General features: G+C 44.0%; 1 protein-coding gene across 1 annotated transcript in view; it reads left to right on the top strand.

Annotated features, from left to right (window-relative positions):
- The window catches only part of LOC110532598 (synaptotagmin-6), a 53,540-nt gene that overhangs the window by 30,232 nt on the left and 6,948 nt on the right, over positions 1–16,360 (top strand). Inside the window, exons 2-4 of the mRNA XM_036988620.2 lie at positions 11,559–12,012; positions 13,236–13,794; positions 15,951–16,071. Of these exons, the coding sequence (XP_036844515.1) occupies positions 11,834–12,012; positions 13,236–13,794; positions 15,951–16,071 (859 nt within the window). The 5' untranslated portion in view covers positions 11,559–11,833. The remainder of the gene's footprint in view (positions 1–11,558; positions 12,013–13,235; positions 13,795–15,950; positions 16,072–16,360) is intronic.

Raw genomic sequence — 16,360 nt, 5'->3', positions numbered from 1 at the left:
CCTTTGGCAGGCAAGCGGACATACAGGACACACACACACACACACACACACACACACACACACACACACACACACACACACACACACACACACACACACACACACACACACACACACACACACACACACACACACACACACACACACACACACACACACACACACACACACACACACACACACACAACCCTCTGGCAGGCAGGCAGGCAGATAATGCTAGAGTCTAACCCTTCTCTTCCTGGCATGCTGTGGAGTTTTAAGGATTTCGGGATGTGGGGGATTAGAGGATTTCAGATTCCAGAGAGGAAGAGAGAAAGAAAGAGAGTGAGCCATAAAAGGCAGCTATCAAAAAATAAGAGAGATGGGAAACCTGCCTTTAATCTCCTTGTAGTGGGCCTGTTGTATTGCAATTTAATTAATCATGTTCAACTGTGATCATTTGCATTTTGAATAGTGAAATTGTCTGAACATGAGATTCACCACTGGAAATTACTGAGGGTTTCCAATGGACAGCCTTTCAAATACAATTTTACTTTGGAAGTTTGGAAGTGAAATTGCTATTTTACTCTGAACTCCCTCATCTTCGATAGCAGCGTGACTCTGAGCCACTCTCCATTGCTGTGGCTCCCCTCTCGTTCCCAGGGAAATATCAGCTGTCATGGCGATGTGTTGGACGGAGTGCCTGTGAGTAATTGAGGGATACAGGGCAGGGATAGCACCATTGCTCCCCGCCTTCCTCAGAGATTGCCCTTTGCAGAAAATGAGCTGAGCAGTACACGCCAATCATTTTTATTCAATTGATGACAGTGGATCGTTAAGGCTCTTGAAAGATTTAAATCCAAAAGGTCAACCTTGGTTTATCATTGAACACTCTCATTGTGGACAGCAACACGTGTAATACAAATGCAATACAACATTACCAATACAGTACAACTCATGCTGTGCACAGCCGGCAGTGTATATTTCGTATCGTGCCATTAGCTCTATGCAAAAGTGGACCTACTTCTGGGTTTTGTCTGGAGATCAGTCGATTCATAACAGCCAGTAGAGAGTGCGTACATCTGTCTAATGACACCGTTTCTATGGAAACCAGGTTAGATTTTGAAGGCACTTGAAGTGAAAAACCCCCGGGCTTGAGTTTGCTCTGACGCTTCAAAACAAAGTTGAATTCAATTTTTGGGCCGTTCTGAAAGGCTACATATGCTTCAGCCAAGGCCCAGCTTGGTAGAACTCTCTATTGGGATGGAAGCAGTTCACAGCCAGCCCTTTTCATCTTTCATCGTTCTTCCATTGAAAGACTTAACAATATAGGCTTTTACTGGGCCTACTGGTGCAAGTGTTGAGCTTGATGTTGATATAATTGTATGTTGGAGCTTCTGAGCTTTCCAGACAAAACAATATTACAGTTTTTTCCAACTGCTTACACACAAAATCTTTTCATGTCACACGATTTTTGAAACCTCTCACTCAAAGTGCAAAACTACACACCAAATATCCAAAACCATAAGCTATTTCTCAGCCTTTGACTCAGTTGTCAATTGCATAAAACACTTTTTTCAAAACACTACACACAATTCTCTACCTAAAAGACAAAAATCTAACAGGAAGTGACTTGCTTTCCTTTTCCAAACACAACCAATCAAAATGCTACACTTATTCACCAGGTCACACACACACTCCTCACATGTGCAAACACTAATAGCTTAACTGATCACTAACCAATCACTGCTTTACTGTAGTATAGGCCTATAAATAGGTCAAAGGTCAGATTACCTGTTTTGAACAATGGATGCCAACAATGGACAGAGAGCAAGAGGAGTAGGAGGGAGAGGAAGAGGAAGAAGAGGACGAGGGCAAAGAAGAGAAGGAAGGAGAGCCATCTCTGATGAGATTAGGGCAACACTTGTTGATCATGTGATCAACCACGGTTTGACCATGAGAGAGGCTAGACTGAGAGTCCAGCCCAACTTGAGTTGATTTACAGTGGCGTCCATAATTCAAACCTTCAGAAATGAGAACAGGTATGCAACTATCTAATGACTATTTTAGCATTACAGTAATGTACTGTAAAATACGTATGACTGCATAGTATTGCATAAACATTTGTAACTCTAAGCCATCCATTTACTGCACTGCATTGAATGAATGAGGTTGGTTATCATGCTGTACTACATTTTTTTGTACATTGTTTACAGTTCCTATGCTGAACACATACTGTGTTTGAATTCTGTACAGAGTAGAAAGGCAAAGACATCATGGAGAACGAGGACGCTTGTTTACAGATGTACAAGAGACTGCAATTATAAATATGGTTTTGGCCAACAATGCAATTGGGATTTGAAAGATAAGAGAGCATATCTTGAATAATGACACCATATTTAACAACACCAATGCTGTAAGCCTGTCGACCATACAACGCATTCTCCAACGGCACCGAGTGACGATGAAACAACTTTACAAGGTGCCATTTGAGAGAGACTCTGACAGAGTCAAGAATAGATATAGCCCCTGGTTCACTCCAGACCTGACTGCCCTCGACCAGCACAAAAACATCCTGTGGCGGACTGCACTAACATCGAACAGTCCCCGCGATATGCAACTGTTCAGGGAAGTCAGGAACCAATACACACAGTCAGTCAGGAAAGCTAAAGCCAACTTCTTCAGGCAGAAGTTTGCATCTTGTAGCTCCAACTCCAAAAAGTTCTGGGACACTGTGAAGTCCATGGAGAACAAGAGCACCTCCTCCCAGCTGCCCACTGCACTGAGGCTAGGTAACACGGTCACCACCGATAAATCCATGATTATCGAAAACTTCAACAAGCATTTCTCAACGGCTGGCCATGCCTTCCGCCTGGCTACTCCAACCTCGTCCAACAGCTCCCCCCCCCCCGCAGCTACTCGCCCAAGCCTCTCCAGGTTCTCCTTTACCCAAATCCAGATAGCAGATGTTCTGAAAGAGCTGCAAAACCTGGACCCGTACAAATCAGCTGGGCTTGACAATCTGGACCCTCTATTCCTGAAACTATCCGCCGCCATTGTCGCAACCCCTATTACCAGCCTGTTCAACCTCTCTTTCATATCGTCTGAGATCCCCAAGGATTGGAAAGCTGCCGCAGTCATCCCCCTCTTCAAAGGGGGCGACACCCTGGACCCAAACTGTTACAGACCTATATCCATCCTGCCCTGCCTATCTAAGGTCTTCGAAAGCCAAGTCAACAAACAGGTCACTGACCATCTTGAATCCCACCGTACCTTCTCCGCTGTGCAATCTGGTTTCCGAGCCGGTCACGGGTGTACCTCAGCCACGCTCAAGGTACTAAACGATATCATAACCGCCATCGATAAAAGACAGTACTGTGCAGCCGTCTTCATAGACCTTGCCAAGGCTTTCGACTCTGTCAATCACCGCATTCTTATCGGCAGACTCAGTAGCCTCGGTTTTTCGGATGACTGCCTTGCCTGGTTCACCAATTACTTTGCAGACAGAGTTCAGTGTGTCAAATCGGAGGGCATGCTGTCCGGTCCTCTGGCAGTCTCTATGGGGGTGCCACAGGGTTCAATTCTCGGGCCGACTCTTTTCTCTGTATATATCAATGATGTTTCTCATGCTGCGGGCGATTCCCTGATCCACCTCTACGCAGACGACACCATTCTATATACTTCCGGCCCGTCCTTGGACACTGTGCTATCTAACCTCCAAACGAGCTTCAATGCCATACAGCACTCCTTCCGTGGCCTCCAACTGCTCTTAAACGCTAGTAAAACCAAATGCATGCTTTTCAACCGTTCGCTGCCTGCACCCGCACGCCTGACCAGCATCACCACCCTGGATGGTTCCGACCTTGAATATGTGGACATCTATAAGTACCTAGGTGTCTGGCTAGACTCTAAACTCTCCTTCCAGACCCATATCAAACATCTCCAATCGAAAATCAAATCAAGAGTCGGCTTTCTATTCCGCAACAAAGCCTCCTTCACTCACGCCGCCAAACTTACCCTAGTAAAACTGACTATCCTACCGATCCTCGACTTCGGCGATGTCATCTACAAAATTGCTTCCAACACTCTACTCAGCAAACTGGATGCAGTTTATCACAGTGCCATCCGTTTTGTCACTAAAGCACCTTATACCACCCACCACTGCGACTTGTATGCTCTAGTCGGCTGGCCCTCGCTACATATTCGTCGCCAGACCCACTGGCTCCAGGTCATCTACAAGTCCATGCTAGGTAAAGCTCCGCCTTATCTCAGTTCACTGGTTACGATGGCAACACCCATCCGTAGCACGCGCTCCAGCAGGTGTATCTCACTGATCATCCCTAAAGCCAACACCTCATTTGGCCGCCTTTCGTTCCAGTTCTCTGCTGCCTGTGATTGGAACGAATTGCAAAAATCGCTGAAGTTGGAGACTTTTATCTCCCTCACCAACTTCAAACATCTGCTATCTGAGCAGCTAACCGATCGCTGCAGCTGTACATAGTCTATTGGTAAATAGCCCACCCATTTTCACCTACCTCATCCCCATACTGTTTTTATTTATTTATTTTTCTGCTCTTTTGCACACCAATATCTCTATCTCTACCTTTACATAACCATCTGATCATTTATCACTCCAGTGTTAATCTGCATAATTGTAATTATTTGCATACCTTCTCATGCCTTTTGCACACAATGTGTATATATAGACTCCCCTTTTTTCTACTGTGTTATTGACTTGTTAATTGTTTACTCCATGTGTAACTTTGTGTTGTCTGTTCACACTGCTATGCCTTATCTTGGCCAGGTCGCAGTTGCAAATGAGAACTTGTTCTCAACTAGCCTACCTGGTTAAATAAAGGTGAAATAAAAAAAAAATAAAAAAAAAAAAAAAAAAAAAAAAAAAAAAAAAAAAAAAAAATATGCGACATGACTTTGTAGAGGTTTGTATGCAACACTACTTCCAGTACTTCAGACATACCACATTTACTCATCTGTATATGCTTTCGTCTGTTACAGAGAGTATTGGAGCTGGATGCCCATGTAATTCGCCATTAATTTATTTATGTGGATGAGGTTGGCTTCAACCTCACCAAAACCAGGCACCGCGGAAGAAATGTAATAGGACAGAGGGCAATTACCAATGTCCCTGGACAGCGTGGGGGTAATATAACTATGTGTGCTGCCATCACCCAAAACGGGTCCTCCATCACAATGCCACACTGGGTCCGTACAACACCGGCCATATGCTCACTTTTCTGGATGCAATTTACACAATGCTTGTCCCTGATCTAGATCAGGAGCCTGCTAGATTTGTGGTTTTATGGGACAATGTTAGTTTTCACCGGGCTGTTCTGGTCCAAAACTGGTTTGCCACCCATCCACAATTTGTAGTTTTGTACCTACCCCCATATTCACCTTTTCTAAATCCCATAGAGGAATTCTTCTCAGCCTGGCGCTGGAAAGTGTATGATCGCCAACCCTAAGCCCGCATGCCGCTTCTCCAGGCAATGGAGGACGCATGTGGGGACATAGAGGTTGCCTCTGTCCAAGGTTGGATACGCCATGCTAGGAGATACTTCCCTCGATGTTTGGCAAGAGAAAACGTATCTTGTGATGTGGACGAAGCATTGTGGCCAGACCCAGGCCGGCGAAGAGATGAAGCGTAGCTTAGCACTGGTGACTGCCCCCCCCCTACCAATTCCTGGACTGCCCCCCCGGGACCCCACACACACAATTGTGTTCTTTACTGTATTCTAAAGAATATACTTTTGGTTTACATTTGTTTATGGTTTTGTTGTATGCTACTGTATACAACAGTAATGTTTGGCCAAATAAATATTTTCTGTTTCTACATTACATTGGTGTTTACAGTGTACTTGTTACACCTCTCAGCAGATTACTTTCACTGTAGAACATTGTATTGAAATGTAGATATAAGCCTATGAAAGACCAAAGAGCTTTAGATTTAGAACAACAGTGTTTACATGGCAGATCCAAAAATGTACTAATATGAAAGCAGTGTTTGCCATTTGATTTAAATGCTTCATTCCGACATGTGTTTATGGCATTTTGAATGCAGTGTTACATTTTGAAGGAGATGTGAGGCATTTTGCATTTTGTGTGTGCAGTTTTGGGAATTGTGTGTAGAGTTTTGAAGAAAAGGAGACAGTTTTGAAAACGAGTGTAAGCAGTTGGAAAGAACTGTAATACATTTGTATTATAAATCCTTAAAAAATATATACATCTAACAAAGTAACATGTTCTTTCATATGATATTTTGATATAAAGACTTTGAACACATGACTTGATTTTGTGTAAATGTAAGGGTGGAATCACAGCTACATGTACCACTACTGCACTAGCTGTCCTTAGTCTTTACTGTGCTTTGACCTTTCTCATTTGCATAATATTATGATCAAAACATTATTTACCATACAAAAGGTGTAGAGGTGTAATCTATGAGCATGGCCCTGTGGGATGGTAAGAACTGCATACTCTCTCCTCTCACCTGTGCTACATTAACTCTACCTTCCTTTCTCTTCTTCAATTAGGTTTTATGGCCATTGGCCTCCAATATGTTGCATCACTGCAGCCAACTGAACAAGTGTATAAATCCATGATACACTACATAACCAAAAGTATGTGGACAACAGCTTGTTGAACATCTCTTTCCAAAATCATGGGCCTTGATATAGAGTTGATCCCCCTTTGCTGCTGAAACAGCCTCCACTCTTCTGGGAAGGCTTTCCACTAGATGTTGGAACATTGCTGAGGGGACTTACTTCCATTCAGCCACAAGAGCATTAATGAGGTCGGGCACAGATATTGGACGATTAGGCCTGGGTCGCTGTCGGCGTTCCAATTCTTTCCAAAGGTGTTCAATGGGGTTGAGGTCAGGGCCAGGTTAGGTCAGTGCAGGCCAGTCAAGTTCTTTCACACCAATTTCAAAAACCATTTCTGTATGGATCTCACTTTGTGCACGAGGCCATTGTCATGCTGAAACAGAAAAGGGCCTTCCCCAAACTTTTGTCACAAAGTTGGTAGCACAGAATCATCTAGAATGTCATTGTATGCTGTAGCATTAAGATTTCCCTTCACTGTAACTAAGGGGCCTAGCCCGCACCATGAAAAACAGCCCCAGACCATTATTCCTCCTCTACCAAACTTTACAGTTGGCACTATGCATTGGAGCAGGTAGCGTTCTCCTGGCATCCGCCAAACCCAGATTAGTCCGTTGGACTGCCAGATGGTGAAACGTGTGATTCATCACTCCAGAGAACACTTTTCCACTGCTCCAGAGTCCAATGGTGACCAGCTTTACATCACTCCAGCCAACGCTTGGCATTGCACATGGTAATCTTAGGTTTGTGCGTGGCTGTTTGGCCATGGAAACCCATTTCATGAAGCTCCCAACTAACAGTTCTTGTGCTGACTTTGCTTCCAGAGGCAATTTGGAACTGAGTGTTGAGTGTTGTAACCAAGGACAGATGATTTTTACGCGCTATGCGCTTCAGCACTCAACATTCCTGTTCGTGTTTGTGTGGCCTACCACTTTGCGGCAGAGCCGTTGTTGCTCCTAGACGTTTCCACTTCACAATAACAGCACTTACAGTTGACTGGGGCAGTTCTAGCAGGGCAGAAATTTGACAAACTGACTTGTTTGTCTATGGAGATTGCATGGCGGTGTGCTCGATTTTATACACCTGTCTGTGGCTGAAATAGCCGAAACTACAATGTCATACTCTTTTTGACCAGACAATTTATGATAGATGGACTACACATACTGAAAAAGAGGGTCGCTATTTCGCTCACTCGGACGCTTTCTCCGGTGAGATACATCCAGCCACTTGCGAATTGAAGGAAAATTATGAAAAACAGAGAAACTAAAGATACATTAGTTGCTATCTTTTTTTCTCTGTACATTTTTTGGGGAAGCCTGGCTTCCCTTGTCATCCATCAGTACATGTCATTGCTATTCCTGCCCTTTTCCCATGATCCATCAAACGCATTTATTGTGTCAGGTTCAATTTACACTTTTTTCAGTGCTTATTTGAATGTTATTGAGAAAACAGAAAGGTGTCAAATATTTTTTTCTCAAACATCCTTTCTGAATTCAAAATTATTCGTAGACGTAATCATCTACTTTTTAATCTGATTACAATATTTTTGCTGGTAATATAACGAATTACAGTTAGAGTTTTTTTATAAACCGTTACTCCACAATGCTGAGTGTCTCTAGTGTGGACATTACAACACACACAGAGCAAATGGAAATTCACTGCTCACTGTCTATATCTGTTGGCCTACTCCATTGTCTCTATTGTGAACATTACATTACCCATCAAATAGAGCTCTGCTTACTGTATGCCAATGATCTACTGTACAATGGTCTCTCGTGACAGACCGTCAGCACACTCAGATTTGCTTCCAGGTTCCAATGATCAAATGTGAGATTATGTTGTCATTATTGGAAAATTAAGTACTTTGTACAATAACAACAAATTGTAAATGAGTTAAATATCATGAGTGGTTACATATCATGAAACATTATGCATTCCAAAGCCATCATATATCATTTCAGCTACATAAAACTTCCATTCTATGCTCTGGTCAGATAGCCTACATAAACCATAAATCTACAATCTTTGCATTTTTTGTCACAGTTAACAAGAAATGTGCCAGTGACAGGTCAGTTAACACTGTCCTTTTAGAACTGGGAGAAATGGGAGATGGCAAGGAGGAGTCATGGCTGGGGATGATGTTGAAATCCCCTCAGAGTATAGGCACAAATCCCCATGTCTAGGAAATCCGGGCTCCATCTTGGATAAGCCCAAAGCTCTCCGAACTGGACCCAATTTACAAAATGCTTTGATGGAGAGTTCTTTGAGTAAAAATGTACATCTTGAAACTTGGAGCTATCTGAGGCCATTTGAAAGCTATAACTGTATTATAGAAACCATAAGGCATGCATAAAGAGATCTTCATTATACCTACTAATACTGCAATACCACTGTCTTAGAGTTTGATGTAGAGTGTGAAAGGATTTGGAAAGGATCAAATCTATAAAACAAAAAAAGATCCATATTGATGATTGTCAAAAACTGGACATTCAACCCATGTTTCATTTGAACCATTTACAAATCTCCCTGTATAAATATTATATCATGTACATATTGAAGGCTGTAACGTAACTGTTGAGCAAATATTTTTATTTTTGAACATATGCTCATATTTGTACATTAAACTGAGTAACAGTTAAGCCCGCTGAATTTGTAAAAGGAACCAATTGAACCTGCCTTGAAGCAGGTCTAATGGTTAGCAAGGAAAGACAGTATGTTGATATTGGAGTCAGAATACAAACAGAAAGCACCAAGATGCTCAGAAACTCTTCAGTGTGAATTATTGCAGATAAATCAGGGTAATCAAGTGCAGCAGCATTGGATGAACGCTGCAGTGAAACCCAAATAAATAAAAGTCAATTTTCCACAGTATGGAAACATTGGCAGGTATCAGGTGGAGAAAAATAATTACATTGCTGTAACGGTGGGTGAGTGATGGGTGTGGAGTCAGACGCAGAGAGCAAAAGTAAATGGGAATGTCCTCTACAAAGTAACAGGTCCAAACATGGGTGAAGCCCTAAACACAGGTGCAAACAAACCCAAAACCACTGTTACAAAACCCGGACAGCGAAAACCCAAAAGACAACGATACACCACAAACGTAACAATAACAACAGAACACTGGAACAAAATATAATAATGTGCATCAATGAAACAGTCCCATGTGGCGACAAACACTGACACGGAAGACAAACACCCACCACTCAAAAGTGAAACCCAGGCTACCTAAGTATGATTCTCAAATCAGGGACAACAATTGACAGCTGCCTCTGATTGAGAACCATACTAGGCCGAACTCAAAAACCAACATAGAAAAACAAACATAGACTGCCCACCCCAACCTCACCCTGACCATACTAAAACAAAGACAAAAACAAAGGAACTAAGGTCAGAACGTGAGAGTACCCCCCCCCCCCCCCCCCCCACAAAGGTGCGGCAAAACCAGAAGGGAGGGTCTGGGTGGGCGTCTGTGGCGGCTCTGGCACGGGACGTGGACCCCACTTCACCATAGTTTATTTGCGCCTCTTAGCCCACCTCCGTGGCCTCTTTAGAGCAGCGACACTCGCCGCCGACCTTGGACTGGGGACCCATGCCACGGGTCCCGAATGGACGGGAGATTCCAGCAGTGCCGGACAGAGTGAAGGGCGATTCTGGCATCGCCTGGCTGACTGACGGCTCTTGCAGCTCCTGGCTGACTGACGGCTCTGGCAGCTCCTGGCTGACTGACGGCTCTGGCAGCTCCTGGCTTGCTGACGGCTCTGGCAGCTCCTGGCTGACTGACGGCTCTGGCAGCTCCTGGCTGACTGGTGGCTCTGGCGGCTCCTGGCTGACTGACGGCTCTGGCGGCTCCTGGCTGGCTGGCGGCTCTAGTGGCTCCTGGCTGACTGACGGCTCTGGCACCGGACAGAACGGACCGTGAAAGCGCACTGGAGCTCTTGAGCACCGAGCCTGCCCAACCTTACCTGGTTGAATGCTCCCAGGCCAGTGCGGCGAGGTGGAATAGTCCGCACTGGGCTGTGCTGGCGAACCGGGGACACCATGCGTAAGGCTGGTGCCATGTACACCGGCCTGAGGAGACTCAAAAACCAACATAGAAAAACAAACATAGACTGCCCACCCAAACTCATGCCCTGACCATACTAAAAGAAAGACAAAAACAAAGAAACTAAGGTCAAAACGTGACAATTGCATCAATAATATATTTATAACGCTTTGGCAAGTATCCCCCCGGGCGAACAAAGCCAACAATGTGGTGTTTTTTCTTCATCTTCTCAAAAATGTTAAATGAATGTTTGTCCTTGGTGCTGCCTGCTAGCATTCTTGGTGGCTCTCCAGGTCTTTAGATCCCATTTGTTCTTCCAGAAAACATATTCATAATATTGACAAATGAATTAGTTTGAGAGGCTGTTCCAAGCCCACCACACCCCATACCCATTTTCATATCCACACACATACAGATATACACCACAGATTAACTATCTCCAGCGAGAGCATTTGACACTGTAGCACATCTCCCAATAGGCTTCGTTGCTATTGAAATAGATTATTTATCATTTATCAGAGTTAACTGTAATTACTTTTTAACTCAGTTGCAAGGCTAACAAAGCGTGTGTTACGTATCTTTTTACTGCTTTAAGGATGAGCTTTATGTATTCAGCATCCACATGTATACATCAAAGACTGCAGACAAATGTATAATATGATCATCAATCTTACAGGTTTGACAGTAAACATATGGCGGTCCATCTTTCAGACCGCCAGTGTTTCATTGCCACTGATACTGCGATATCAGTCTACTGTGTTACTGTGTTGCAGCATTGCACCATACCAATCTACTGTGCCATATTTTGTATTTCAATCTAATTGACTCTGATTCTCTCTGTTTTCCTCTCACTGTTACCACCATCTGCTTGTCCATATTGTGTGATCCTGCATTTGGTCCTTGCGGCTCTGCTCCAGACGTCACTTTTGGCCTCCTCCTCGGTGTGTTTGTGGTGTGTGGCTTGGTCCTGCTGACTCTTTGTGCCTTCGCCTCCTGGAAGCTGTGCTGGGTGCCTTATTTGCGGAATAAAGAGGCAGCGGCCCTCTCCTCCAACTCTGCAGCCCTCACTCCGGCCTGTGGTCCCCCAGACGACTGCCCTCCCTTCCACCTCCACCTCCACCCTCCCCACCCCATCCACCACAACCAGCACAAGTTCCTCCCCAGCCCCAACCAGCAAAAGTCACCGGTTACCATGGCAACGGATAAGGTGAAAGACCCGATGGGTTCCATGGGATTCCTAGAGGCTGCTGTGAAGATAAGCCACACATCGCCTGACATCCCCGCCGAGGTGCAGCTCTCAATGAGGGAGCACTTTTTGAGGCGCACGCAACGCATGCAGCGGCAAGCCACTGAGCCCGCTTCTTCCACCAGGTCAGCACCCACAGCACGCACACACACACACACACACACACACACACACACACACACACACACACACACACACACACACACACACACACACACACACACACACACAGACATGCTCCCTCACACAAATAAACACACACACAACACACACACACACACACACACACACACACACACACACACACACACATGGTCAGAAAAATTGAATGGCTCTGGTAATAATAAAAAGATTAAAGTTTAAAGAACCTGACATGTACACAGGGACAGTACAGGCCAAATCTCCAAATCATAGAAAAGCCAACGTTTAATCTACCTGAAACCACTTCAGCATTTCACTGCCACACACGCATACACACACATGCTCGCGCACACACGCACACACACACACACACACACATACAGTACAGTACACATATAGACAGAAGCATGGTCAGAAAAACTGAATGGGTCAGTTAGTCAGCAGAAATATCTATAGTCCGTTAGAAAGAAACTTCATAGGGACCTCACAAAAAAACGGCACAAATAACGTCACAAACAAAGTTACGAATTAACTTTTATCTGAATTCAATTTGTTATTCCACAGCTGTTTAAAAATACAAATTGTACATGATTATCATAGTGAAAAAGACAATTATGTTTCAATTTGTTTCGGTCCTCCCAAGCGCTTGTGTTACTTTTTGCCTGTGAGCCGTTTGGTGCTGTTCATTTAATATAAGGTTAATATCTCCAGTTCTCTCACCACTTCATGATGAGTAATGCAATACACTTAAAAGCGTAAAATCACCGGTAAAACAACCCCACAGTCATTATTCCACATGGCCACAACTATAACGGGGGTCTAATTATTGGATGTACCTCAAATTATTTTTCTATAACATAATCTCTGTGCTCTGTTGTCTTGAAATACCCATACCCATCCTGAATAACAGCCCCCTAAGAGTAGGACAATTTATACTACTGACTAAGATAAATTGAATTGGGGACCATGTAGTTCTAGGTTGCAGAAACACTATTAAGATTCGAGAAACCACTTGGAATTGAATTCACCTGCTGGGCACTCAAGCAATTTTTCAAAACACTGACCTTTCCAGACGCCACAATGAAGCTGTTCATATTCTCCCTCTTCTCCTCTCTCTCTGTCTTTTTACACACCGCCTGTCGCTACTACAGGCTGAATGGTTTAGTAGGGTTCTCATATTTCTCCCTCCTCTCTTCTGTCTCTGCAGACACAGCTCATTCAAAAGGCACCTGCCCAGGCAGATGCAGTCCATCAGCCTGGACCTGGGCAATGACTATGCGGATGAGGATGAGCAGCCCACCAGCATCGGACGCATCAAACCAGAACTCTACAGACAGAAGACCTTGGATACAGACGAGTCCGCCAAGAACAGCAATGCCAAGAACTGTGGGAAGATCAACTTCTCCCTGAAGTACGACTATGACAATGAGGCCCTCCTGGTCAACATCCTCAAGGCCTTCGACCTGCCCGCCAAGGACCTGTGCGGCAGTTCTGACCCCTACGTCAAAATCTATCTTCTCCCAGATCGCAAGAAGTTCCAGACGCGCGTCCACCGGAAGACGCTCAACCCCACGTTTGACGAGTCCTTCCAGTTCCCCGTGCCTTATGATGAGCTGGCTGTTAGGAAGCTCCACATGAGTGTGTTTGACTTTGACAGGTTCTCCAGACATGATATGATCGGGGAGGTGGTGGTGGATAACCTTGTTGAGACGTCAGACCTCTCCAGGGAGACAGACATTTGGAGGGACATTCAGTACGCCACAACTGTAAGAATGTCTGTCTGTTTGTCTTTGACTCAAAGCAGAGTTGACATAGCCTGATCCCAGATCTGTTCATGCTGACCAGCCTAAAGTTAACATTACTTATATTTGAAACCAGTTATAATAATCTCATTCAAATCATATGCCCCCCCCTTCCACCAGAACAAAAAATGATGAACAAATGTGAGTTCAGCATGTCACAAATATTTTGTTGAAGTAAGAATTTATTCAAGTCATATGAAATGACAGTAATTATAAGCTAAAGGCATAAAAAGTACTTGTAATCATCACAAAGGTCATAAAACTGTCTCGGCAAAAAAATTGAGCCCTCCAACGAGATACTGAAGTGGTCATTATATTTGACAGTAATTCTATTTGGATGGTGTCCTGAGGATGTCTTGATGAATAGTGCACTATGCTGTTGGCATCATGTTGGAGTCTACATCACTCTGGCATCGTTCTGGCATCACTCTGGCAGCTCTCTGGTCTGAGGGTTACCTCTGTCAGATTATTTTATTTGGCCGTATTGTTAGACTTCAGCTGCTTTTGGTGTGCAGTTCAATAATCCAGTAGTCATTGCTAAAGTGGCAGAAAGCAGTTGGCTCGTTGCTTAACAAACACATATTATTGAACAAGGACTCCCAGCCAAAACTCCCTCAACCACCGTCTTATATAAAGTAATGTATATAGTAGACAAGGACGGTTCTAAATGTAATTGTTGCGTTGAGGATGTAGTAGCAGGCATAAAGGGGTTGAGGTGCATGTACTAGGCCTACCTTTAATATGAGCCTTGAACTGAGTGAAAGTACTGTTTACAAATGGGGGATGCATAAATAACACCAACCCACTTGGATCAGGAACATCAAGAGTGTAGAGGGGGCCGAGGGCTGGGAGGAGGGCAGGGTGGAAGACTTATTGACTTCAGGCAGTGTCTTAGACCTGATCCATACAAACTATTTTGAGAGGGGTTTCTCACTAATCATAGGCCGCATGATGCATAAATGTTTAGGTAAGCATGATTTCTACGTCTATAGGTAGGCCTACTGTGTCCACTGTTTCATCCTGTGGTGATAAAGTGATAAATGATAGTGGCTGATCACAAACTCAGAGGAAGTGAATGGTTGGGGCCGTATTGCTTGAGAATCAGCTTCAATCTAAAGTCTTATCCTGGCTCAAACCCTAACTGTAGCATTTTCCCTCATAACACTGACACTTGCATCCCTTGCCTTAGCACCACACCCCAGTTCTGGCCCTTTAACTACTGCAAACCTGCACTGGTGCAGTGAAAAGCAATACTGTTTAACCTAGAGGAGGCATTAATAACAGGTAATACTTTCTCCAGACAGAGAAGGCAAGGGAGCAGTGCGTAAACTAACTGTTCTGACATTACTGAAGTCTTCACAATGATTCATTAGCTCCATTTCATAACTGTAAATGTCAATATTGCATACAGTTCACGTACCACATTAGTCTTCTAAGATGCTCTGGACTAGAAAGTATTTTATGACACATTTGCTGTGGACTCATATTACTGCACGGAATCCAACTTTGTCTTCATCAACCAAATTCCCTCTCCCATTGGAGTGCTTTAGCTAAATCAGCTTTAAGTGCTTGAGACATTAAGTCCACATCACATCCCAAGTCATGGGATTTCTCTGTCAGAGGGGGGGGCTCACCATAGCCCATTTAAAGTGATTAGAACCTCACCAACTTTAATGCATGTTCATGGGATGAAGCTTAGTCAGAGCACCCCGGGAGAGACTGAGAACGAAACTTTCACTCCACATGAAATACTAACATTACATTTTAAACTCTGAACACTCCACATTAATTATTAACATTACATTTTAAACACTTAACACTACACATGAAATACTAACATTACATTTGAAATGCTTAACACTCCACAGGTGGCCATAAAGTAGACATTTTTCACTGTCCTGCAGATTTGTCTCTACAACTTCCTCAGTGTGAGCCTGATACTCAGTTCTGTTTGTGATGACAGGCTTCACACCAATATCTCTTGAGGGATTTTGGAAAAGCATTGGCTGCTTCACAATCCATTTCCATTGTAATGTTATTGCCCTTGCGCCAGTAGGGCTTGAAAGCATCCTTCCAGTGATGTGTGTCACATTAGTTTGTTTCTCTGTTTGTTCCCACAGGAGAGTGTAGACTTGGGAGAGATCATGTTCTCACTATGCTACCTGCCAACCGCAGGACGACTCACTCTCACCGTCATCAAGTGCAGGAACCTCAAGGCCATGGATATCACTGGATACTCAGGTAGGCAACCTTTATGTGTGTGTGTGTGTGTGTGTGTGTGTGTGTGTGTGTGTGTGTGTGTGTGTGTGTGTGTGTGTGTGTGTGTGTGTGTGTGTGTGTGTGTGTGTGTGTGTGCACGTGCGTGCGTGCGTGCGTGCGTGTGTGGGTGTGTGTGTGTGCGTATGTACTCTCTTGCACATTTGTGATGGTGCACTCATTGTTTTTCATAAGTCAAAGTGCAAATAAACCCCGGCTGTAACATATCAAATTATAGATGTTATCAAATGTTGAATAAAAAGAGCAAACGAAG

Source organism: Oncorhynchus mykiss, chromosome 9 (genome assembly GCF_057628025.1).
Source record: "Oncorhynchus mykiss isolate SJ-2025 chromosome 9, ASM5762802v1, whole genome shotgun sequence".
Taxonomy (NCBI): domain Eukaryota; kingdom Metazoa; phylum Chordata; class Actinopteri; order Salmoniformes; family Salmonidae; genus Oncorhynchus; species Oncorhynchus mykiss.
Note: the sequence above shows the minus strand (reverse complement) of the source record. Positions and strands in the feature narration are given on the sequence as shown.